At 47.8% G+C, this 25,626-nt stretch overlaps 1 protein-coding gene across 2 annotated transcripts in view; it reads left to right on the top strand.

Moving 5' to 3' along the window:
* Positions 1-25,626, top strand: part of CARD9 (caspase recruitment domain family member 9) — a 496,386-nt gene that overhangs the window by 410,306 nt on the left and 60,454 nt on the right. For both annotated transcript variants that reach the window (XM_069609572.1, XM_069609573.1), the window contains 2 exons: positions 5,212-5,251; positions 5,498-5,577. In XM_069609572.1, the coding sequence (XP_069465673.1) occupies positions 5,212-5,251; positions 5,498-5,577 (120 nt within the window). The remainder of the gene's footprint in view (positions 1-5,211; positions 5,252-5,497; positions 5,578-25,626) is intronic.

Genomic DNA, 25,626 nt, shown 5'->3' with positions numbered 1-25,626 from the left:
CTTTTGGAAGCAGAGATCATGACACAGACTCTACTATTCAGAGAAAGAAGGCCCAGTTCGAAACGTATGGCACTTATTGGGACGCCCTTCGGTAAATAGTAAAGAATTTTTCGCCATATTTGTGACTCCAACTTGTCTGCCAATCGGAGAGTTGGAAAAGGCAGAATTTCAAAGCCGTACAGGAGTTTAGGCAATACTTTAAGATTATGGAACCTAAGTAGAGGAGTAACCGAGTATTTACAATATTTGTCCGAGACCTTTTTCATTTGGAAGATCAATTTATCCACTTTGTCCAAATAATAGTTCCAGTATATGTGGATTGTAGATCCACTGAAGACCGGAAAACCTAAATAGCAAAGGAATCTTACCTTGGTTAAAGTACAGGAGTTGATTTTCTAATGTTCATTCCATCTCTCTTCTTCCTTACCTTTCCAAATTGTTGGAACGTCTCGTTTACTCCCAGGTTTCTTCCTTTGTCACCCTTAATTCTATTTTATTTCGTTTTCAATCTGGTTTTCTACCTCTTCACTCCATGAAACTCTTCTTTCTGTCTGTGACTCTCTGCGTGCTATGCTAAATACTCTTCTATCCTTATACTTTTGGATCTATCCGCTGCCTTGCACACAGTGGATCACTTACTACTTCTCCAATCCCTTTCCTCCTTTAAGTTTTCTGTTTCTGTACTTGCATGGTTTCAATCCTATCTAACCACAATCTTGGACTGCTGCTTGTTCTGATCCCCTTCCTGTTTCGCACAGTGTTCCACAAAGGTCCGTTCTTGGCCCATTTCTCTTTTCTCTTTATACTTTTCCATTGGCTTAAATTATCTCTTCCTTTGGATTGTCTCATCATTTGTATGCTGATGACACCCAACTATTTCTATCTTCTTCTTTCCCACCTAATATATGCACAAGTCTCTCTGCCTGTCTCTCTGCTATAAAAATCTGGATGTCTGACCACTTTCTTGCCCTCAATCCCTCAAAAACTGAAGTTCTCTTTTCCCAGCTAATGCAATCCCTTTGCCTGTTCCTCCTCCCTTTGTCTTATTTTCTCCTTCCCATCTGCCTATTTCTCCTACTGCACGCAATCCCGGCCTTCATCTTGACACTAATCTTTCTTTTGCTTGTCACATTTGTATCACATCCCGCTCCTGTTGTTTCCATCTTTTCAACATTCTGAAAGTTCGACCTCTTCTAACTTTTAGTGCCACTAAGCTTTTAATCGCCTCGTTAATTTTCTCACGACTATTCTACTGCTCTGTACTTCTCTTTGGTCTCCCTGTCTAGATCCTCTAAAGTCCGTTTTTAATTCCTCTATTCGTCTCTTGTATTCCTTATCTATTCATGACTCAGTTTCTACCTCTCTTGGCTTCTCTTCGATGGTTATCTTTTAACTCTCAACTGAAATTCAACGCTCTCTGTATTGTATTCAAGTCCCTCTATGGACTTGCTCCTATGTATCTTACATCTCTTGTTTCCTTTTATGTTCCCTCTCGTGCTCTTCATTCTCAATCCCACTTTCTTCTAACTGTTCCCCCAGATCTCCATGTGCTTCTTCATGGTTCCGCTATTTTTCTTTGCTGGCTCTTCTTTATTGGAATGCTCTCCCACTCTATTATCAGTCTATTCACTCTTATCCTATTGTCTGTGTTGCCCTGAAAACTTTCTTAGTTCAATTTTGACTGTATTCTTGTCTCATTGTAGTTTTAAATTGTTCTCTTTTGTGTTTCTATCTTCAGTCAATTGTACTGTAAACTGATTTTGTACAGCACCTTGGCGTAAGGCGCTATATAAATGACACATAAATACGAAAATACTCAGGGCCTCATCACGAGTTGGCTGGTAGACCTTAAATGCAGCAATAACGCTATTACCGCTGCATTTAAGGGTCTGCCCAATCACGTGTCTGGTAGCATTTACCTCGAGCTCCAAGTTGGGTGTAAGTATGCCGACTTAACTGCCATTCTCGAGTGCAATTAGCGCGGCGCTATTAGTGATTGATAATTGCGCAGAAAATTCCCCATTGGGTCCAATGGGGAATTACGTTTACCGCTCAACCCGAGATCCGGCGGTAATACCGCTGGACGGGTGGGTGGTAATGCAAATACAGTTGAGCGGTATCCCACTCGGGATACCGCCCAACTCGTGATGAGGCCCTCAGTCTTTGGTTACCAATACTCATTCCCCACAGGCTCACTCTTCTCTTGGTTACCCACACTGATCATTGGTATCACTTGGGCAACCAAGTGGGGAGTGAGTATTGCGTAGAATCACTTGTGTATGCACCACACTTGGCAAACACCAACCAGCTTGTTCACAAATTCAGCTTCATTATAAGTTTGGGGGTACAGTACATTTCTGGTGATAAATCAGTTCCTGACACTTTTTTGGCAGTACCAGGATGTATGCCCATTTTTCTGCACCACATTGGAGATGAAGTGGAGAATTTACTTGCAGAACGTTGCTGCAGATAACTCTTCCACTTTGCCTCAAAAAATCATTGGATTTACTGTGTTGGAATTACTGCTTGAGACCGAGTGGCAGTAACAGTTACTGCAAAGCTTGTACTGAGGCTCATTTTAATTGGTATGGTTACCCACACCCACTTCCTTTAATGTTTACCTTTTTTCCCCCTAGAATGCCTTACCACTACTCCCAGCACTCTTTACTATTGACTGAACAGAGTGGGTCTCCCTTAAAAGTTATGGAACAAGCAATAGAACAATTCTGAAGAGTTGGAGAACGTTGCAGCCTGGATCTTTGATAGATGCTGCAACAATGAGAAAAGACAAACTCATTACGACTTTGGCAGTATTCCGGCAGTAAATCTACCGGAATACTGCCAAACAGAATTACTGCTGCTGCCACTTGGTCCTGTGGGTTTACCCCAGGATTACAAATGGTGGTAAGGTGGTGTACGTCCCCATTAGGGATTTTGGGCGGAATTACCACCAGCAGAATTGCCACTCAGTAATTCAACAGATTTTTTGTGGTAAAGTGAGGGACTTTTCGACTAAAAATCGGCTGAATTACCACTCAGTCATTCCGGCGGTGGTAATTCCGCCAGAGAAAAGTAGCAGTTACGGAATTAACTACTACTTTTTTCCCACACTACAAAACTTGTAATGCGGCCCAAAAGGCCTCATAACGAGGTTGGTGGTATTAGTGGTGCAAATACCAAGAAACAAAAGGTAACAGTGATGTCTCCACTTATGAAATAAACGTTATTCCTCATTCTGAAATCCCATTGGGCCTCTTTGGCGAATGGAGTTATTACTGCAGAAGATAATACTGCCCGCCCCAACATCGTCTTTTTTTCGAGGTTATCAATCAATATAACTTTATTCGGCCAACAGGCCATCAAAGTACATCCTAGCAGATACAATTAATGAGCAAACAAAAACATATTACACCAAGTCATCACGTGAATAGAGGAGGTAAGAGGGAGAGAAACAGCCGTGGAAGAAGAGCAACCCTATTCAAAATTGCCCAAAGTCAGTGGGTCCAACCACAGTGAACCCCAATTATCTTCATCCCAAAGGAGTTCATTTGCACCGGTTAGGGAAGTGTTAAATGGGGTATATCCAAACGGCCAATCGGGGGCCTTGTTGGGGGTACGTGCTGGTTGAGATCCCACCCATGGCCAACTGACCATCCCACCCAGTTCTTCTCAAAACCCCTTTGGCCACTCTCCAATCCCAAAAAAAAACTATTCAACAGTATCGTGGGAGTTCAGGCCCTTGTCTCGGACTCTAGAGCATCCCGCCGTAGATTCTCTCGAAACAAACGCACAACCTTTCACGGTCCGCAACCAGTGCAGGCACTTATTCAGTAGAGTGTCTCTTGGTTCCGACTTGGTCTCTGACAATTTTGGTACCCCATGTAAATAGACTGTTGTGGGTCCGAGCCCACCCTTGTCAAAGCACCCAAGTATGCTCCCCCTGTGATACAGGTTATGTGCTCCAGGGACATTCGTGCTTGGACCTAGTGCAGGTCATGAAGCTTTCTCCACAGCTGATGAAGACGTTGGCTTGAGGTAGGGCGCTCTACTGCACTCATGGGGCTTAGTTCGAGATTCTCGGGGGCAGTGATGGAGGGTGGTCTCTTGGGTGCCCTGCAGTGAGAAGCAGCATGTTCTTTGGGTGATACTAATTTCACACAGTCCTGTGCCAAGGTGCACTCCGGGGATAGGTTGCTGTGGCCCTTGACCACGTGGGGGATGGTAGAAGACTCCTCCTGCACCCTTTTGCCTCCGCTCCCCTGATTTCCTGCTAGGGCCAGGAGTTATTTCCTAATAGCTGTCAACTCAGCAAGCCCCTCAGCAAGCACCAGGTTACACTTGCAGCTCCTAGTGAAACAGGCATCCTCAACTGACTTGTAGTTCAGGTTAGGGCCGTAATCCACGGCAATGGCCTGTGGGGTTGTGGGCTATGAGCGGGGATAAGTGAAGAAAGGAGCTTCCCCCAGGGCTTGTAGTGGAGAGGTACTCACTCCAGACTCTGCTGAATGAACCCGCTCCAGACTCTGCTGAATTAAACCGAAGCCCCAGATGAGCTGGGAGCAGGGAGAGCAGCAGCGGCACAGTTCGCTGTATCGCTAGGTCCATGGAGGTTGAAGCTTGGGATACACATTGGATGGTCATCATGGTCCATGGGGGTTGGAGCTTCAGTACACATGGGATGGTCAACCTGTGTGCCGATGCCTGGTGCAGGGTCGGGGGTCAGGGTGTAGGACCCTAAAGTGGGGTCAGGTAACAGAGTACCGCCTACAGGGGCAAATTCCCACCAATGGGAACAGCGACGTCTCCACTTAATAATGAAATTAATGTTATTCCTCATTCTGAAATCCCATTGGGCCTTGTTGGTGAATGGAGTTATTATTGCTGAAGATGATACTGCCAGCCCCAACATCGCCTTTTTTTGAGGTTATACCACGATGCACACGTAGGCGGTTTTCCCACTTAAAGAAGAAAACACGGCTGTTTTTCCTGTTACCTCCCTGCTCCCTCTGAAGCTCAAAGTGCCGCCTGGACACAGGAGAGCATGCAATAAACCTGCTCCAGATAGGACTAAAGCGGAAACCTTCAGGGCACAGACATTATTGCTACTCGTCTTTCTAGCCATAAAATATGTGTTTTGTACAAAGCATTTGCATTGGTGAAATTATATTTTCAACATGCAATTAAATGTATATCTGTTTTCTTTCCTTCAAGATCACTATCCAAGGCAGCCAGGATGATGACAGCCTGTTGAGTAAGTTACTTAGCAATGCAAAATGTGATGGCACGTATGGACATTCCTGCCCATAGGTTTGGTATGCTTCTCTACCTGCTGTTAATGGTGCATATCTGGCTTAATCTACATTATTATCTACATTATTATCCTTGAATTTGCATTATAATTTCTGTGTTTCTCAAAAACCTTTTTAACTGCATGTATGCATGTCTTCCCTCGCCTATGCTATCAATCTAATGGTATGTAATAATCCCTGTGTTTCAGAGGATGGTTTACATGAATTGTTGCTTACGGACAACCAACTGAACATTCCTACAAGCTGTCACACATGGCCAACTCTGAACGTAAGAAGCAAACATTGTGTAGCCTTTTTGTTTTTTTATTTGCATGATGTGTTAAGTGGCCTCTTCTTTTTGTCAAATAACACAGAGTGCTGTGCTGTGCATCCATAAAGAACCTAGCAACACGCATACAAGATGGCGCAGACTTGATGTGTGATTGAATTTGGTATTCATTTGTCAAATTCTTCATGTCATAATGAGATCTTATCACGCAAATGGGTACACATTTATTTTGGGATACTAGTCAGCACACCTTACATATTTAAATTAATAAATTCATTATTTTATTTTTCAAAGAGTGCATTGTAAAGATATTGGGCCTCATTACAACTATGGCGGTAAGGCAACAACGTGCCGTTATCGCTACCGGCACCGTTACTACCGTACCATCATACTACGAGTTCTGCTTGTGGGTGCCTTCGCAGCCACCAGGTCTGACCTGGTGGCCATACGGGCAACCGCGAGCAGAACAGGACTGTAGCACCGGTACCGTTATTAACGGTACCAGTGCTACCACCTTCCCCATTCCCATTCAGCCCTATGGGGCCGAATGGGGATGGGGAGTCCCTAACTACAAGTAACCGCGAATGGACAATTACCGGGTTGTCCAAACTCGGCATGACCCGGTAATTGCCCATTCGCGGGTGCCGGAAAAAAATTGATACCGGTGGCAGCCATGCCTGTACTACAGGCACTGCTACCTCCAGCCTCGTAATGAGGCCCATATTTTGTCTTAGCTATTCTCTACACATTACAATTTAATTATATAAATATATTCAGTAAAAGATATCAAATGTAAATTAATTTCATTTATTTTTACACCAGTCATATAAGACATGTTTTTCATGTTCTTAATTTCGTTGAATAATTGAATAGTAATTGCAGGAGTATTTATTATTAATGAATATTTGTCACTGGATTGTGGTCAGCACACCTTTACATTCAAGAATTACTGTTCATAGGCAATAATGTAATTTCGAGGGGATTGGGTCCTCCAGCGTATTACATATCTACGACAGTAATCACCACAGCTGTGCTGCCTCAGAAAATCTTTCAGCATCTGCGTCCTGCGTCGATGACATCGATTCACCGTTTTCGAGGGCCTCCGTCGAGCCGACGTCGCCGGATGTTATAAGTAGGACGCACTACGCCCATAGCCTCAGTTCCGTTTTTTCCATGAACGTGTTCGCTTCGGAGATCTTGGCACGCCTCGATTCTACTGAATCCTGTTCTTTCGGTTCTTCGAACCTGTTTCTTCATTGCTATTGTATGATGTCTTCGGCTTCTTCCACCCCGCGGTCCGGGTTTAAGAAGTGTCGGGTGTGCGGGTCCAAGATGTCGCTGACGGATACGCATGACGCTTGCCTCTGGTGCCTCGGGGAGGACCATGATACGGACGACTGTGTCGACTGCCAATCGCTGACACCGAAGGCCTTGCGGGAGCGTAAGAAGAAGCTGTCGGTCGGTAAGGTGGCCAAACCCCGCAAGTCACGTTCCACTGGTCTTTCGATGGACGATTCGAGGGACGACTCTGCACATCGTCATCGTGAGTCCGGGGGTTCTCGGTCTGGGAGTCAGTCCTGCCATTCCTCTGCCTCTTCGAGGCATTCCAGGAAGCGCCGTCACAGGTCGCCTTCCCCGTCCTCTTCCGAGGATTCCGCCCGTCGGTGGGTTGCTTGTCCCAACAAGCATTCCACTCCTGAGGAATGGGATTCCTTCCGAAAGGAGATGTTGGCGATTTTTCAATCGCAGAGCTCCGGTCTGTCCGCGCCGTCTGAGTACGCCGGTCGTGGCCGTGCTAGAGACCAGTGAAAACGAGACGGTTTACCCTCTGAGCAGGCAGAGCGCGATCTCTCACAAGTGGTAATTGGCTCAGGAGATTCTCCTGGAGATCTTCGCCCTTTGGGGGACCCTTCAAGTGGATCTCTTCGACCTCCAGTGTCAACCGGAAGTGCGAAAGGTTCTGCTCGCAGGAATTTCCTCCAAGAGGAGCCTTAGGAGACGCGTTCGCGGTGGAGTGGTCCTTCCCACTGCTGTACGTGTTTCCTCCAGTCCCCGTCATCCCGCAAGTGTTGGAGAGGTTACGGAGGTTCGGTTCCCGGATGATCCTCATTGCTCTGGCATAGGCCCAGAGGATGTGGTACCCGGACCTTCTTGACTTGTCCATCTGCCCTCCACGTCGTCTTCCCTATCGAGACTATCTGCTCTCACGGGAGGGGGGTCAGGTTCTCCATCCAGAGGTCGGATCCCTCAACCTTCATGCTTGGCTTCTGAAAGGTTGAGGTGTAAGAATTGGGACCTCCCTGAAGACGTGATGGAGGTGTTGCTTTCGGCCAGGCGGCCGGCAACTAAGTCCCTGTACCGTTGCAGTTGGAGAAAGTTCTGCGACTGGTGCAGGGTTAAGAATGTGGATCCTTTTTCATGTGACATTCCTGTGGTTCTGTCTTTTTTGCTTTCTTTAGCCCACATGCGCTTGCAAGTGGGTACCGTTAAAGGTTAAATCGATTCCCTAATGCTGGTGATTGATGTGAGTTTGTTGGAGTTCCACACTTGTTGTTGTGTGTGGCGACTTCAATCTCTCATGGTTTAACTCAAATGTAGAGAGGCAAGTATAGGATAAAATGCAAGGTAATCAAGCCTATACAAGGGCCAAAGATTGGGAGGACGAATTAGTTATAAGAAATTGCGAGATGTTGAATGGTCAGGTCGTTGGCGAAATCCCGGCTAGACTGCCGTGGTCTAGGAATGGAGCTCAGAAAACGTTAGATTATATCTGGACGTCAAGGAACTTGACTTCTCGGTATACCTAAAGGTGTTAACGATGAATCAAAGTGACCACAATGCCGTGCATCTGACCTGGCAACCAGCAATAACAACTTCAAGTAATCAACACTGATGCAATCTGAAAATTAATCAAGACCTAAATCGAGTAAGGATGAACAAAAAAGCAATTACAGAGATGGCAGGAAAATTCTCTGTGCATGTGAGCGTAAGTATGGCTCTCTCGACTATGCACCCTTGCTAGAGCAATACCAATCAAAGCAAAGTGGATTCAAGACAGCTCATCATTGCAAAAAATATCCATTTCACCTAAAGGTGGCAGAGGAAAAAGAAAATGAACAGAGATATCAGACTACTAAAAGGCAGTAATATGGTAGATTGTGGGCTGACAATAAGGAAGCGGCGACAAAAATATAGGAACTGTCTAATTTAGTATAAATCAATCCGTGATTAAGACAGAGCAGAAGAAATGCTAAAATCGATTTTTGCCCACCATAGTAGAGACATATGGACCATCATCAACGAAGGTTCTCTTTCACAGAAAGCGACACTGAGTAGTGGCGTGAGCGCTGCTGCATGGGTAAAGCCCTAGTCTACAGTTTTTAAACCCAGCACTGTAGTTGCTGTGGCTGATGTGGAAGCACAGAAAGTCCCTTGGAATCTTCAGTTGGGCAAAGAAGAGATATCAAACGCAATCACAAAACTGAAGAATTCTGGTGCGGTTATCCCAGATGGTCTATCCACTTTAACACTGAAAAAGCATCGGGAACAGTGGGCATGCTTTATTGAATCCCTTTTTGCTGAGATCTCAGTGGAGATGATAATTGCAACATCATGACAATTAGCAGTAGTTGTTCACATCTTTAAAAAAGGAGACCGCACAGATCCGAACAACAACTGTCCTCGATGTTATCGGCAAGTTGTTTGCTTTTTTTCTACAACAGACATTGGGCCTCATTACACGGTAGGCGGTAAACCATGGCGCTATTAGCGCCATGGTTCATGCCGGTAATTTACTGGTACCGCCTTGGTGGAAAGGGGAATTACCGCCCCATTCCAAGGTTGGCGGGGCGGTAATTCCCCCTTCCACCATTGCCCTTCCCCATTCCCATTTTTGCCCCATAGGGCATAATGGGAATGGGGAAGGTGCTAATTACGGTACCGCAAATTGCGGTACCGTAATTAGCTCCCTGGGTCCCTTTGCGGGTTGGTTTTTAACGCCTGCAAAAAGCAGGCGTTAAATTCCCCAACCCGCAAAGGTACCTCGTAGTAAGGCGGTAAGGATTTACTGGTACCGGTAAAATTCCGGTACCGGTTAACCCTTACCGCCTACCGTGTAATGAGGCCCATTGTCTAGGTGGGCAGAAGACGCCAGTATTCTTGATTGCAGACAAACTGGGTTCGCCAAAGGTGTTGGGGTAGAAGTGAACCTTATGATGTTAAATCTGCTTAAGCTGGAAGCAATTAAAGGGGGAAACCCCTGTTTCCTGCCTTCATCGACCTATGTCAGGTGTTTGACAGGGTAAATCAAGCTATGCTATGTAAAAAGCTCAAGAAATGGAATTGTCCAGTTGAGATTTTCTAACCAATTCAAGCGCTACATACCAACACGTCATACGAATCAGGCTAAGTGCACAAGGCAACCTCACTGAATGAATTCCATTGGAAAGAGGAGTCAAGCAAAGCTGCCCACTGGCCGCTCTGCTATTTAAACTATACATGACTGGCCTACCAACTACCTTTGCAAACTGTAATTCCTTTCCACCCAAAGTAAATGGACACCAGTTAACCTGGGCAATTTAGGCGGGTGACCTAGTATTATTATAGGTCTCGAGATTACTGAATAAGATGGTTGAGTATCTGAAAAATAATGATTTGCAGTTAAATGCGACTAAGTCTAAAATCATGGCATTCGGCTCAAACCTTGGAAAAAAAAGGGAATCAGTTTAAATAGCTGGCAGCAAGCGATCAACTGGAAAAAATCGAGTCCATTCGATACTTAGTATAATGTTCTATACATCCATCAGAGAACAACAATGAACTCTAGATTGAAAAAACAGAACGAAAAATCTGACGCTCCAAGGCATGAAACTAAACCCTGACTATGGAAAATTTACAATCAAGCCCGTCTTAATGTTTTATCTGCAGAAGGTGCTACCCACAAATACGTTTGGGAGTGAAACTGGCCTAAACATCAGCTGGGTAGTGTGGGATGCCTTGGAAGGCCAATTCTGGCGTTAAGTATTGCATGTACCAGGATGTGTTCCAATTGAGACCATCCATTATGAACGTGGGCTGCAGTCAATGTTTGCAATTGTCCTATGGAAATTGATCATGATGTTCAGGAACATTTCTTTGATGTCCCCAGCGTACAGAATCTTCAGTGCGACAGCAGAAAGTCCTTATCACGGCCTATTGAAAGAGTGCATGGCAAAGATACTTGTTCAACTGACTAGTGCTGATATAGGTATGGATTTATACTAAACAACATTTGTGCCGCCAAGAAAGAATTGACACACTACGACTGGATCGCGACCCTAAATAAGAGAGCAAACTTTACCACCACCTTAAATTTGGGCCCCGAGGCTAGAGGTGTAAACATCACAGCAAATCATTTGGTGAAATTTCCTAGTTGGTTTCATTGCGACCAATTTCTGCGCATGCGCCTAAACCTCTATCAGACGAAGGAGATGCTATTTATTCGACATCAACCTGATATTCAAAACAATCAATGTCGATTTTCTACAAATGCAGTTGAATCAGTTAAACTTTTGGTAATCAAATGTTTAAAGCTGAATGCACAGAGAAGTCTGTTTCTGGCGAAATATGCACCAAAAAACGATGATCTGGTACAGTGGTGGTTGGGCATTTTATCTGGCCAGAACTTAATGATAGTCTGTGTGGTAATAGACTTTCTTAACAAGCTTTTGTTGGACTTGAGTAATAATAATACATTTACAATTAAAAAGAAAACACAGCAATACGTGCTAGACTCACCCTCCTCTGTTGTGGCACTAATCCCTGTGTTGTGTGAGAAATCCGAAAGAGTCTCACCCACTAGTCTCCAGGGATCTGTCATCCCGGTGGACAGGACACAGCCATCGCTTTTGGATCCAGTTCCTAGGAGTGGACCACTGCGTGAGGATCACCTGGATGGGGGCTCCTCGGGGGGTGGAAGTGGGACACCGGAAGGGAGACGCGTTATCCCCTTCCTTTTAACACCTTTTCCCCATTCTACCAGGTAGGATACCTTGGAACTCAACCCCTCCCCTTTCCCGACACAAACACTTTCTCACGGACCGTTCCACATGAGCGACAACGGACTAACACCAGAGCCGTATACCTGACATGTCCCAACCCCATGGTCAGGCAATTACGGATCATTATACACACCTGACTTCCATCACACTTCCCCAGACGGATAAAAGGCGGAGCACGAAAGCACACTCTGAGTGAGGCAAAACACACAAGGAAACAGCAGTTCCAAGATGGCAGTTTAACACCAGGAGAAAGTCAGCGAGACCAGAGAGGTTTGCAAGGAGGGAAGCACCCTTAACCTGTAATGGCCGTTACTTTCGAGAACCTTGGAAAGTAAGAAACCGAAGACCAGGAGCTAAGCCTGATCAAACCTGTACAATGTGACGGCGCTACCCAGGGCTCTCCTGTGTCGATAACAAAGGCGGGGAACTGTCCATGGATCATTCAACAAAGCAGCGTCAGAAAAGACAGCACAACCGGTGAGTCAGAGAGAATGATACCAAACAAGCTTGTGTTTTGAACCAAGGTTGCAAGCGGCAACATTGTATAAAGAAAACAGTGTGTGAGGTGTTTGGGATGAGCGATGCAAATACAATTGGAAGCCAAAGGAAATAGTTGAACTTTGTAATTGAACTTTGAAAGGCCAAGAAGACATACCATACACAGAGTGGTCCGGCACCACTTGGGTGCTCATTCGAAAGTCTCTGTTAGGTATCCAACTGATGCTGAGTGTGAGAGAAAGAAATATTGAGATTGAAGTGGTCATGCAACGGGTCAAGCTAAACCCTCCGCACATTCGAAAGTCTTAGATAGTTTAATGTACATCACAATTTGTCACAGCCCGGCTGAGGGAGACTAATTGAACAAAGGAAAGGTATCTGAGTCCGGCAGAGGTGGATCCAGGGTGAACCGAGATTCACCTGAAAAATAATTCACTGAACCTTGTTGTGAAAGGCATCTGAGCCCGGCTACGGGGGATCCAGGATGAATACCCAAATTGAATTTTGAAGAGAACGTTTGCATGTTCTTTCTGGTACAGCAGGCCCTCTGCATGAAGAGTCTTGCAGGAAGTAAATAGACTTGGACACAAAAGGTCCTGAACTGGGAAAATGTAACTGTATCCTTGTGCCGCAGTAGCCAGAGTGTGTCCTGTGCTTGAGTGACCCGCCTTGCCTTGTGCTGAAAACCAGGGGAAGGGAGGCCAACAGCCCAAGCATCCTATGAACACTTCTTTCCTTTTCATGAACATTACTCCACATTATTTGTAAATTAGTGGTAAGGATTGGCAAAAGTTTTTTTAGTATTGGCCCTTTTATTTTGACAAGACTCCACTAGGTCTGCATTATTATTATTTGATGGTCGTAGCTAGCTCCCATCTATAGATTTAGGTTTAGCTAGGCGTTTATCATACCCTTGTGCAAGTTCAACAAACACCCTTGATCTGTGGTCACATGTGTCTGTCTTACTGTTGATACCATGCCTTCCTTATAGTTAGCAGGCAGGGGTGGCCGTTAATGGCCATCCAGCCTGAGACTAGCTAGGCTTGAGCGAAACGATTGCCTTGGTGAGGGCTGTTAAAGGCCAAGCCCCCCCTCTGACAAGGAGAATAACACCATTAATACACCAGCATATTGATGGAGAGGTATGCAAGGGTGGATACCCCTTTGTCAAGTGGAAGGTTGATAAGTGCAAAAATGGGTGCCATGGGGGTGGAATAGTGATGACCGATCAGGTACTTTTATTTATTTCATTTATTTATGCATTTGTTACAGCGCACAAAACCCTCGGGTATCTCAGCAAGAGTTTCATTGGGCTGCATTAGTTAAATACATTAGTTACATTGGGTTGCAAGGTTACAGGTTACATGTTACATTGCTGAAAAGCGGTACATGAAGTTACATTTTACAATGGAGAAGAAGTTAAAAGAGGGGGGATGGGGCAAGGCAGAGGGGGATGCAATAGTCTTAGTGGGGGTATAGTCAGTTTATCAGCCACATCTTCAGGTTTCTGCAGAAGGTCCAGTAGGCTTGTTCTTTTCTGAGAGTAAGTGGCGCGTTGTTCCAAAGTGTGGCTTCCATGACCGGGAAGCTTTTACAATGGAGAAGAAGTTAAAAGAGGGGGGATGGGGCAAGGCAGAGGGGGATGCAATAGTCTTAGTGGGGGTATAGTCAGTATCAGCCACATCTTCAGGTTTCTGCAGAAGGTCCAGTAGGCTTGTTCTTTTCTGAGAGTAAGTGGCGGGTTGTTCCAAAGTGTGGCTTCCATGACCGGGAAGCTTTTGCCCCCTGCTGAGTGGCGGTTGAATTTGGGGGTCTTCAGGAAGTGAGAGTGGACGACCTCATAGGGCGGGTTGGCGGTGTATTTCTCTACACACCAGGTAGGTCAGGGCAGTGTTAGAGAGACAACGGTGGACCAGGAATAATGTTCTGAATTTAATCCATTCCCGGATGGTCAACCATTGTGCAGCTCTCCTGGCTTCTCCTGGCTTCCGAGATATGGCCCGATAGCTCGATAGCCAATAGCCACTCTGAGGGCCTTATTCTGGATCGTTTGGGGTTTACTTAGGTTGCGTTCGGACGTGCCGGTAGGTAGGGCGTTGCAATAATCGAGAATGGCTCAACTGATGGCAATTGCTATTGTAAGGTAGTTAGGAGTTGAGAGGAAAGGCCTGCTGGCATGAAGCAGTTTGGCTGTGTAGACCGCCGCTGATGCGATTGAGTTCATGTGCCGTGAGAAGTTGAGGTTGGCATCCATGTGTTGGCAACCATGTAAACCCACAGGGTTTTGGCAGTGGTGGAGGTGGTGATGCAATTACCATCCATGGTGAATTCTTTGTAGGCTGGATCAATGTTACGCAGTGTTGGGATTGAGCCGACAATGAGGATTTCCGTTTTTTCATCATTGAGACAAAGTTGGTGGGAGGCCATCCAGTTTTGAATGAGCTCATAGACGGCGTTTTTGGTTGCTAACTCCTGTGCATAGGTTCCGGAGAGGGTATAAGGAGCTGCGTATCATCAGCATTGTTTGTGTATGAGATGCCTAGAAGGTCAAGGTGGTCTAAAAGGATTTAGTGTAGATGCTGTAGAGAGTGGGAGAGAGACAGGAACCTTGGGGGACTCCACAACTGACAGGAGTGGATTTGTCAGAGAAGTTGTCCATGAAGACACAGGAGGATCTGTCGGCTAGGAAGGATCTCACCCACTCGGAGTCTAATGGCGAGAAGTTAGCTGTTGAAGTGAGTTGAGAACAGAGGATTTTGTGGTCTACCAAATAGAATGCTGCAGATGGGTCAAGCATCATCACGAGGGCCGGTTTGCCAGTGTCTTTGAAGGCATAGATTTGTATTTTCAGATCTAGTGGGGCAGTTTCAGTTCCATGTTTGGGGCGGATTCCTGATTGGAGAGTGCCCAGAATATGGTTTTCCTGTAGATGTTGTTCGACCTGGGTGTAGGCAACACGATCCAGGATCTTCAGTAGGGAACTGTGGTAATGGGGCAGTAGTTTGTTGGGATGGACTGGTCTAGGGAAGGTTTTTTGAGTAGCGGTAGGACCCATGCTTCCTTCAGAGAAGTTGGCACTCAGTTGGTGGAGAAGGATGCATTGATAATGGCTGTGAATGGGTATGAGTGTCTCAGCACAGTCTTTGATGATAGGTGCTGAACAGGAGTCGCCTTTACAGCGTCATGGTTTCGTGGCTCTTGAGGATCCTGGAGACGTCTATGTCTGAGACAGGGTGGAAGCTGAATGGGGTGCTGGGGTTGGACCGCAAAGGGATCCGTACTGTGAGTGGTGGTGGTTTGGTGTGCATGGTAAGTTGTTTGGTGCCAATTTTTTCTTTGAGGGAGTTGATCTTTGCAGTTATTTGCAGGCGGTAAGAATGCTTTCAGGGTGGACAGAGTCCAGTCAAGAAAGCCGCTGGGCACAATGGCATCGGGAGCACAGGCCTATGGCTCCCTCTGACCGTGGGCTTTCACTTCCCATTATCACCAGGCAAAGGAGGGAGTTGATTGGTTGGCACAGTTGCGCCGGGTGCTAATCATCAGTAAACCTGAAGAAATAAGAGGAAAGCATGGTAAATGGAAAAAGCATAAATAAATTCATCTATACCCAAGCACTCTCTTTATTGGGGAGAGACTGAACGTAACAAGTCCCTTGAGCAAAATGGAGACATTTGTTTCCTGAAAGATGTGTTCGTGGTTGCGTACTGGCAGGGGAAGTGTGTGTTCTAAAGCATGCAGCTATAAGGCTCTTCAGCTCCAGAGGACTAGGAGTTCACATACAGAAAAAATACATGTATTTGGTAATGCGCAGAAATTTCCTGTAATCTCATTCTGAAGGATAAACTTCTTATGAAGAATAAAAAGTGTGTGACCCAGAAAGGGAAGAAGGCTCTGATGTGTTGCAGGTGGCACAAGTGGGAGGGACAGATTGGAAGGATATTATTAATTATCTTAGCTCACTTGGGAGAACGTTGAGGAGAGATGACATTGAACGTTATAATGAACAGGGAAACGAATGAGGCCAGCACTGACAATGAGAATGTTGATGAAAGAAATCCCTTTTCACTGGCAGAAAAAAATAAAAATGGAAGGGGTCACAATGAGCATCATCGGCCTATGGGGGGCAGCTTTGGCGTTAATCCTGTTTTATGTTTTCTGGGCAATCGGGGACAGAGACTGATCCAATATTTCTTGCTGGTATGTTAACTGTACACATCCTAAATGTAAATATATTCAGTGAAAAATCTTTTGGGAAGTCAGAGTTCAGATGATCCAATTTAACGCAACAAAACCCTTGAAATTCAGCAGGTGTGGGAAATGACGACCATCTTAACTCTGAATCCCGCTTGCAGATGTCCCACATGATGTCATTTTTTAATCTTTTTGTTGATCCCTGCTATGATGTCATGTATGTGCACGTGGGTTGAATAATGTAGAAAGGGACTCAGAGTTAAGAGTGCTGTCACTTCCCACAGCTGCTGAATTTCAAGGGTTATGTTGGTTTACATTGGATCATCATAACTATTACTTTATTAATGCTTTTACACAGAATTTCAAGGGTTTTGTTATGCTATATCATCTTAAGCACCAATTGTTAAACAAAGAGCAGGGTTCGGAATTGCTGGGAGCCATTTCGCTTCTGCTTGTAGCCTTGGAGAGGCAAGTTGGCTTGAAATCAACAGCTAGCAGGAGCTACATTTGGCTTCCCAGGTCACCTGTTATCTTACAAATATATGTGATATTCTACAGCATGGGGTCTGGCATGGATTCACATGCTCATGAATATTCCCCGTCGTCAAGCTGGGAATCCCCAGTAAAGAAAAGATCAGTTTCAGTTTTGTTTCTGAACTGTCTTTCTACTAATAACCAATCACTAGTCTCTGGGTCATACTTCCCCCAGCCAATGACTGCCCTCTACCTAAGACCCTCCTCTGACATCCATCTTCAGATTTTTACCGCACGTTCAAGTGTTGGGAGTCCTCGTGCTTAGCTCTTGAGCTTTTACCGCGTATTGCGTTTTTCCTAAGAGTTTACTCTTATTTTTTCGATCAATTCGAGCCTCAAGCTGCATCTTTTCTTCTTCCGATCAACGGGGACCCGTTTCGGAATTTTCTACACCCCTTAAACGCGGACTTTCGTTGAATTTCACTTCTTGGAGGATTCCGGAAGACCTTTGAGGCCTACCCCGAATCGGACATGGCCCAGGACAAAGGAGATTTGACGCCTACTGGATCCAAACTGTTCAGGAACTGCCCAGGATGTGGATTACAGAATGTCTTCAAGGAAGATGAGCACTCCCGGTGCCTCTACTGTCTTCACAACGACAAATCGCACATGGAGAAGGACTGTGCGTTCTGTAAGAACATGTCCGCCTGGACAATGAAGGACCGTCGTATTCGGCTCACTAACTGGCTGGAGGGGAAGAGCCCAGCAGCAGGTGAGAAGAAGAGGTCCGAGCGGTCTTCTAAGACCTTTGAGGGCGCTCTGGCGATGGGGGCCCAACAAAAGGCTAAGCACCGCGAGTCCGCGGGCACCAGGAGCTCCGCTGGTGCAGGCTCCTCGGCTGCCAGGCAGGGCGCAATGTCACCGATGCGATCATCCACGAGCCAACGCTCTGGCTCTGTGAAAAGGAAGTCGGAGAACCCGGGTAAGCTCACGGTGAAGGCCTCAAAGGTTGTGAAGGCCCAGAATCACCCAGCTAAGTCCTCGATCGAAGGAGTCAAGGTGGCCCTGGCAAAGCCAGCGCAGGTTACCCCAGTGGAGATGACCCCCGGGCCTAGAGTTTCCCTGCCGCCCAGGAGCAAAACGTCTTTTCAGCATATCGAGAAGACCCCCGTGAAACCATGGGATGAGAAAGAGGGGGGGCATGGTAGCCCTGACTGACACAGATTCCACCTCCGAGGATGAGCTGGCTGGCGTCATAAAGATCCTGGACAAGAAGTTCGAGGAGGCCAGAGCCTACGGGAGGGATCCCGACAAGGCAGACGTAGAGAGCAATGGTGGGGCCGACGAGGAACCGCAGACTGTCGAGGAAGTAGAGGAACCCGCGCCCCAGCCTTCGCTCCCGTCACAACCGATGCCACAAGACAATTCAGGAGCAATCTTGATAGCGTTGCAGACCCTGTGTACGGAGATATGGACGAGGTTGCCCTTACCACCAGAGGAAGATCCACCGGCGCCTGGACCGTCGGGGATCCCGCCGAACAAGCAGAGGCAAGTCCATCCTCCATCTCCCTTCCTGCCCTCACCCCATCCCCTCCTCCGAGGGGTGAGACGGGGACAGAGACAGCGACCACGAGGAACCGACGACGACGGTGGTGATGATGGCACGGATCTCCCATCACCTCCTGCCCGGGCCCCTCCCCCCAACAAAATTGGCTCCTTTCACGCCATGATCGCCAGGGCATCTGAGCTTTTCCAGCTATTCCCCAAAGAGCAGAAGAAGGAAGGGTTCCTCTACCAACGACAGGAGGCCAAGAGGAAGGCTGTCCTCTCAGTCCCCTTACTGGACGACATCTGGGACGAAGGACTCTCCCTTCTGAAGAACCCATCCACGGCCCCGGAGAAGAGGGACCGTTACGAGAAGAAGTACCAGGTCCCGGACTCCGCTCCTATGTGCCTCAGGGCACAGCCGTCCCCGGATTCGGTCGTCTCCGCAGCGGCCAAGAAGAAATCGGCTGGGGCGACGCCATCAACTTCCACTTCCCTGCCGGACGCCAAGGGGAAGAAGCTGGATGCCATGGGATGACGGGTCTTCTCGTCGGCAGCGACGACCATCAAGGCGGCCAACGCCCTCGCGATCGTGGCGCGCTGCGACAGGGAGCTGTGGTTCAAGATCGCTCCCATCCTGGACTTCCTCCCAGATGACAAGAGGGCGGAAGCCCTTGAAATCCTGCACGAAGGTGTAGTGGCTTCGGACCACGCCATCACGGTGGCCACGGACATCGGCGACACCGGCTTTCGCCAGATGGGCAATGGCGTTTGCCTTCACCGGCGCAGTTGGCTGAGGGCCACTGATTTCCGTCAGGACGTGCAGACCAGGGTACTGGACATGCCCTTCGACGGGAACAACCTGTTCGGCAAGGTAGTGGACGAGTCATTGCAGGCCATCAAGGTGGACTTCGAGACGGCCGGGCCTTGGGTTCTCCATCAACGACGACCGTCCTTTCAGACCTCCGGAGGCAAGTCTCAAGGTGCCTCCAAAGGATACAGTGGCAGTGCCTCGTCGTACTGCCAGGCAGCCCACCCCTCGTCGCAGGAAGCCTACAGAGGCTGCAACAAGACAGGAGGACATTGTCGTCGTCGCCAAGGAGGCCAAGGTGGCAAGGCCTCAGTGAAACAAGACTGAACCGGCCGTGACGTCGGGCCCCCACCCGAGCACCCCGGTGAGAGGCCGGCTGGCAAAGTTCGTGAGCGTGTGAGAGTCCTTCTCCACCGACCGTTGGGTGCTAGACACCCTGGCCAATGGGCACTCCCTGGAATTCCAAAGAAAGTGTCCCCGTTTCCCACCTGTGGCCAGAAAAGAAAACCACGTGCCACAGCTGCTTCTGGAGGTACGAGCAATGCTGAGAAAGGGCGCGATAGAACTCAACACCCAAAGAGGCTCAGGGGCTCTGGAGTATACTCGCGTTACTTCCTTGTCCGAAAGAAGACCGGTGGCTGGCGGCCCATCTTAGACCTTTGCCACCTCAACAAATACATCAAGTCCCAGAAGTTCCGGATGATCACCCTTCAGCACGTGCTGGGACAATTGGAGGAAGGCGACTTCCTGTCGTCGCTGGACTTGGAGGACGCTTACTTTCACATACCTATACGAAAAGGACATTGAAAGTTCCTACGGTTCGTGGTGAAACTACCAGTTCAAGGCCCTGCCCTCCGGGTTGAAGTAAGCGCCAAGGGTTTTCACCAAGTGCCTGGCACCGGTGGCGGCGTGGCTGCGCCTGCAGGGGATCCGCGTATACCCCTATCTGGACGATTGGCTCATCCGAGCAAAGTCAAGAGAACTCGCCGTCGATCACACAGCGAAGACCGTCCAGCTGCTCACGAACTGGGATTCTCGATCAACTTCGCAAAGTCCCACTTGGTACCGTCGCAGGAAACCCTGTTCCTGGAGGCCAGACTCAACACGGTGGCACGGTTGGCTTCACCGTCGGAGGAGAGGATGAAAGCCATCCTAGGCAAGGTACAACGACTGTTGATCGTGGAAGTGTCTAGGGTGAGGTCCATCAAGTCCCTGCTCGGCATGATGTCATCGTGCACCTACTTTGTGCGTCTGTGCAGGTTGCGGATGCGGCCACTGCAGGAGTTCCTCAACGCCCGTTGGATGCAAGCAGTGGGCAGCTTCGAAGAGAAGATCTCCCTCAACGAGACTTTCTGCCAAGCGATCCGGTGGTGGAGCAACCGCGCGCATCTAGCGGCGGGCACAGACTTCCAGACCACGGCACATCAGGAAACAGTGACGACAAATACCTCCCTGGAAGGATGGGGAGCGCACACCAGAGATCTCAACGCAAGAGGCCTTTCGCTCCCGGGAGAGAGGTCGCTACACATCAACGACCTGGAGCTCCGAGCCGTATTCTGGGCCCTCAGGTCATTCCTCCCATCCCTCAAGGGCAAGGTGGTTAGGGTCTTTACCGACAACACCACCACGATGTTCTACATCCGGAAGCAGGGGGGCACCAGATCCCCAGCCCTATCCAAGGGAGCGCAGGACCAGTGGCACTGGGCCGTTGCCCACGGGATGTTCCTGGTACCCTTCCATCTGGCAGGAATAAAGAACAACATCGCCAACTCACTCAGCAGGGAGCTGCGCTCTTGCCACGAGTGGGAGCTTCGGCAGGATCAATTGGATCTCCTGTTCCGACGATGGGGCAATCCCCAGATCGATCTATTTGCAACGGCGACGAACACCAAGTGACAGAGGTTCGCCAGCAGGTTTCCCCAGCCGGGGAGCATGGGCGACGCATTCTCATTCCCCTGGGACGGCCTGTTCCTGTATGCGTTCCCGCTGTTGCTGCTGCGACTCATCAGTCAACTCAGACGGTCCCCGTGCAGGATGATCCTCATTGCACCGGCGTGGCCGAGGCAGGTATGCTTCCCTGACCTTTTGGACATGTCAGCGTCCCCCCCAGTCAAACTGCTGACGGACGCGGATCTTCTCGCCAGGGAAGGAGGCGCCATTCTCCATCACGACCCAGGATCGCTGAACCTGCAGGCCTGGCTCCTGCAGCACTAGATTTCAGAGGGTACGATATCTCGGAGGACTGCAAGGAGGTGCTTGCAAAGACCAGGGCATACTCGACTCTTAAGTGATATGGACACAAATGGAAGAGGTTCTCCATCTGGTGCCGTGCACAGAAGCTCAACCCTCTGCGGATTACGGCCCCTCAAGTGCTGCCGTACTTGCTGTCACTAGCCAAGGCGAGCCTGGCGCACACCTTCATCAAAATTCATCTGGCGCGGATCTCCCGCTACACCAGAACTCCGGGGCGGTCATCTCTGTGGTCTGATCGCCTGGTGAAGGAGTTCATGAAAGGACTGTTCCGCTCGTTCCTGCCGGTGAAGTCTCCTGCCCCGGCGTGGGAGCTCAACGTGGTGCTGACCAGGCCCATGGGCTATCCATTCGAGCCTCTGCATTCGGCACCGTTGAAGTTCCGAATCGTGGAAGACAGCGTTTCTTGTGGCCATCACCTCCGCACGACGAGTGGGAGAGATCCATGCCCTCTCTTGCAAACCTCCGTACCGGACATTCCACAAGACGAGGGTAGTGCTAAGGACGCACCCCTCTTTCATGCCCAAGGCGCCTTCGGACTTCCATCTCAACGAACCCTCGGTGTTACCTGTTTTCTTCCCGTCACCTTTGTCGCCGGCTGAGATGACTTTGCATTCGCTGGAAGTGGCTAGAGCACTGAAGTTCTACGTGGACCGCACAAAGAGTCTTCGGAAGACATCACCGCTGTTTGTGAACTTTGGACCTGTGAACCAAGGAAAGGTCCTCTCGAAGGCTTCCATTTCCAGATGGCTCTCCGGCTGCATCATGCACTGTCACCGGTTGGCAAACCGACCATTGCCCGGCCGTCCGAGAGCCCATTCAACCAGAGGGATCGCTGCTACCACAGCGTTCCTGTCTGGTGTGCCCCTGCTGGACATCTGCAGGGCTGCTACGTGGAGGTCGACACACACCTTCACGAGATTCTACTGCGTCGACCAGGATTCCAGGGAGGAGTCCAGAGTCGGCCAGGCAGTGCTGTGCAACTTCGCTTGAAGGTGAGCCTGGGGAGGAGGTAAGAGATGCTTAATGTTGAGTTACTGTAATGCTTAATGTTGAGCCTTGCCACCTCCCTTGGTTGTGCATGTGTGTACTGCTATGTATTCTTGTATTCATGAGCATTTGAATCCATGCCAGACCCCATGCTGGAGAAGGAACAAGTTACTTACCTGTAACTGTTGTTCTCCAGCATGGGTCTGGCATGGATTCACATGCAAACCCTCCCTCCAACCCCTCTGCGGCTCTTCTCTTGGTCCTACTGCCACTTTACGTGCTACCAAATCTGAGGATGGCTGCCAGAGGAGGGGCTTAGGTAGAGGGCAGTCATTGGCTGGGGGCAGTATGACCCAGAGACCAGTGATTGGTTATTAGTAGAAAGACAGTTCAGAAACAAAACTGAAACTGATTTTTTCTTTACCGAGGATTCCCAGACTGACGACGGGGAATATTCATGAGCATGTGAATCCATCCACTGTAGCTTTGAGGAAGACTTAGGACTTAGGACACAACTACTGTGCATTTAAACCTAGCTGTGTACTAGCTCCTGGTTTCCCAGCGGTCGCTCCTGCCTACTGGGAGATGCCTGACACCCAGGAGCTGGATTAAGCTCCTGCATACTGAATCTTAGTTGCAAACCCTGAAGATAGAATGCCACTGGTCATGGCCAGTGGCCCCAGCCTATCAGCTGTGGCCCATATCCCCCTCCCTAGTAACTAACCTGATCAAACCTCAGGGCCCACAGGCCATGGCCTTTGGCCGTGCCTCTGCGCATGCTGCACCAGTTATTTCAAAAAAATGTCACAGACCATAACCGCTTCATCTTAAATAACCAGATCCCTCCTCTATCTAGGTTGCAACAATTAGGAAATATGTTCCTCCAGGCCCATTGGCCGTGGCCACTGTACACATTGCACCAATGTAGGCCATTTGTCCACTGCCCATTTTCTTCCAATCCTTTTATTTCTGCAATAAATGATCATGCTAAGAATGCACAGGTACATCAATACTGTCTTCTGTTCCCATGGTAATCATTCCCGCGATAAAGCAGCCTTGTCCGATTTCTGCAGTAATGGTAGCACACTAGATAATTCAGAAGACATCCCCATCCCCACTGCACCTCCCAATTTGCCCCCTTCCCCTCACCTCATCCTCCTTCTTAGGTCCCCCCACTACCTCTGTAGATCCTCCCTTACTCTTTCACATTTTCCCCTTTCACTCTCTGGCTTCTGGGATACATTTTCTCACTCCAAACCCTCCAACTTCACATGTAGTCCTCTTTCCCACTCCCCACCTCTACCCTAATGTGAAACCACCCTCTTGCCCCTCCAAATGTCATTTTGAACACTTTTGTTTTTCGGCATCCTTCGCAATTACAGCTGGAGTTGCTTGCATTCAGCAAAAGAATCCGTCCAGCAATTTTTGCTCTCCCAGTGTTCAACGAAAGCACTTTTTCTCTATGGTAAAATGAATGGGAGAAGTTTGCAAACAATGTTTTTTGTTTTCTTTATAACTTTTGAACAGTTTAACAAATCTTCCTCGAAATGTCCAGTTTGGAGGGGCCTGGGCCAAAGATCCTTTAGGATGATTTCATCCAAATACATCAAGTAAGTTTATTAAGAATATAATTTGGGGGAAAGTAGTGCAAATAGGCTTTAGCTTAACTACAGTGGTGACTGCCACCCTGTAAAAGATATATGACAGTTCTACAGCTGTATAGTTAGTTGTATCTGAACGGCATATAAAATGCTATAATTGGCGACCTCAAGCCAGGGCTTCTGGCCATTGCGTTTAGGGCACTGTGAGGGGGCATGGGGTAAAGGCTGTCCCTGGCAGTGTTTCCACAGCTCATGTCCGTAAGTCATTTCATGTTACCATTGCATTCAGGGGCACTGTGGCAGGGTACAAAAGGACCCCTTTTGGTTCCCTTCTGCTGTTGGCAGCATAGGTAGCCACACAGAGTTTACCTTAGTTTATGACCCACGTTGTCCTTCTTCACACCCACTGGAGAAACAGTAGCACCAATCCACTGCTCTACCTCTTTTTAGGGCACATTCCCCATCGAAATCTGCCATCCGTGTCCAGTGCTCTGAAATTTAGTTCAGGTGGTATTCTACGTGTCACAGAATCATTAACTCCCATGTAATTCCCATTAGCCTTACCCAGTATGGTCAATGGAACATCATGGGGGCCATGGTCCAAAATATCTGGAGTATCTGGAGAGTCAAAGTTTTCAGACCACACCACTAAGGCATGCTATTGTGTAAATGACTTGGATGTTAAGGACTAATTTCTCCTCAGGCTTCATGTCTGAATTGTTTGATTTTTGTTTATTCCTGATTCTACTGCTGATGTGTTACAGACACTCCATGGAGCATATGTTAACACAAATGAAACTTGTATTATTTTTGTAAGTGGGTTGGAAGGGCAGAATGGGTAATAGTGTCCCAGATTCAAAGGGTCTGTTTGATTGCAAAGGTTTAGCACAACACCTGTGCCACATCCTGTTGAATGTAAGGGTGGGATGCCTGGGAGTACCCCAAACCTGTGGAACAGTGCTAGAAAATGTGTATTTACTATTCTTGGCCCTTTCAATATTCTCATAATTTTGTTTATTTCAGTAAGGTTTGTACAGCAGTAAAATTATCTTTTAATTTAAAATAACGTACGGTACAGTGACCTCTGTTCTCCAAAACACTTAATACAGTGGAAGGTAGGAAAGTCACGATTTTTTAATGTAGAACAATAATTGCCAATTAGTCTATTTTCCTCTTTGCAGCCTCTAGGGGATGCTGTTCATGACCCCAAGGTAGCCACGGAATAGTTGTGTTTATGTGAATAATAAATGCACACAGTTTCCATTCTAACAATAATGGAAAGATATCCCGGGGTAGGCAATGTGAAGGAACTAAGTCTGCTTCGAAGGAGGTAGATGCTCTTTGCGCCACCATGCAAGGGAGTTACCTAGGGGAAATTCAGGACTGAATGCAGGGGAAGGAGCTTGAGCATCCTATATCATCAAAAGAGGTCCTTAAACTAAACAAAATCCCTGACCCTGTTGCGTTTTATGCACCGTTCTACAAATTATATCTTTTCAAAAACAACAGGCAGAATGGACGAATAACACCCACAATGGAAGAGAAAGATATCACTAGAATTCCAAAAACTGACAGAGAACCCATGCTCGACCTATAGGCCTATTCCCTTAATAAATCTGGATGTGAAAATATGCAACAGTTACTGGCCAAT

Source organism: Ambystoma mexicanum, chromosome 8 (assembly GCF_040938575.1).
Source record: "Ambystoma mexicanum isolate Mex_15411 chromosome 8, UKY_AmexF1_1, whole genome shotgun sequence".
NCBI classification, from domain to species: Eukaryota; Metazoa; Chordata; class Amphibia; order Caudata; family Ambystomatidae; genus Ambystoma; species Ambystoma mexicanum.
Note: the sequence above shows the minus strand (reverse complement) of the source record. Positions and strands in the feature narration are given on the sequence as shown.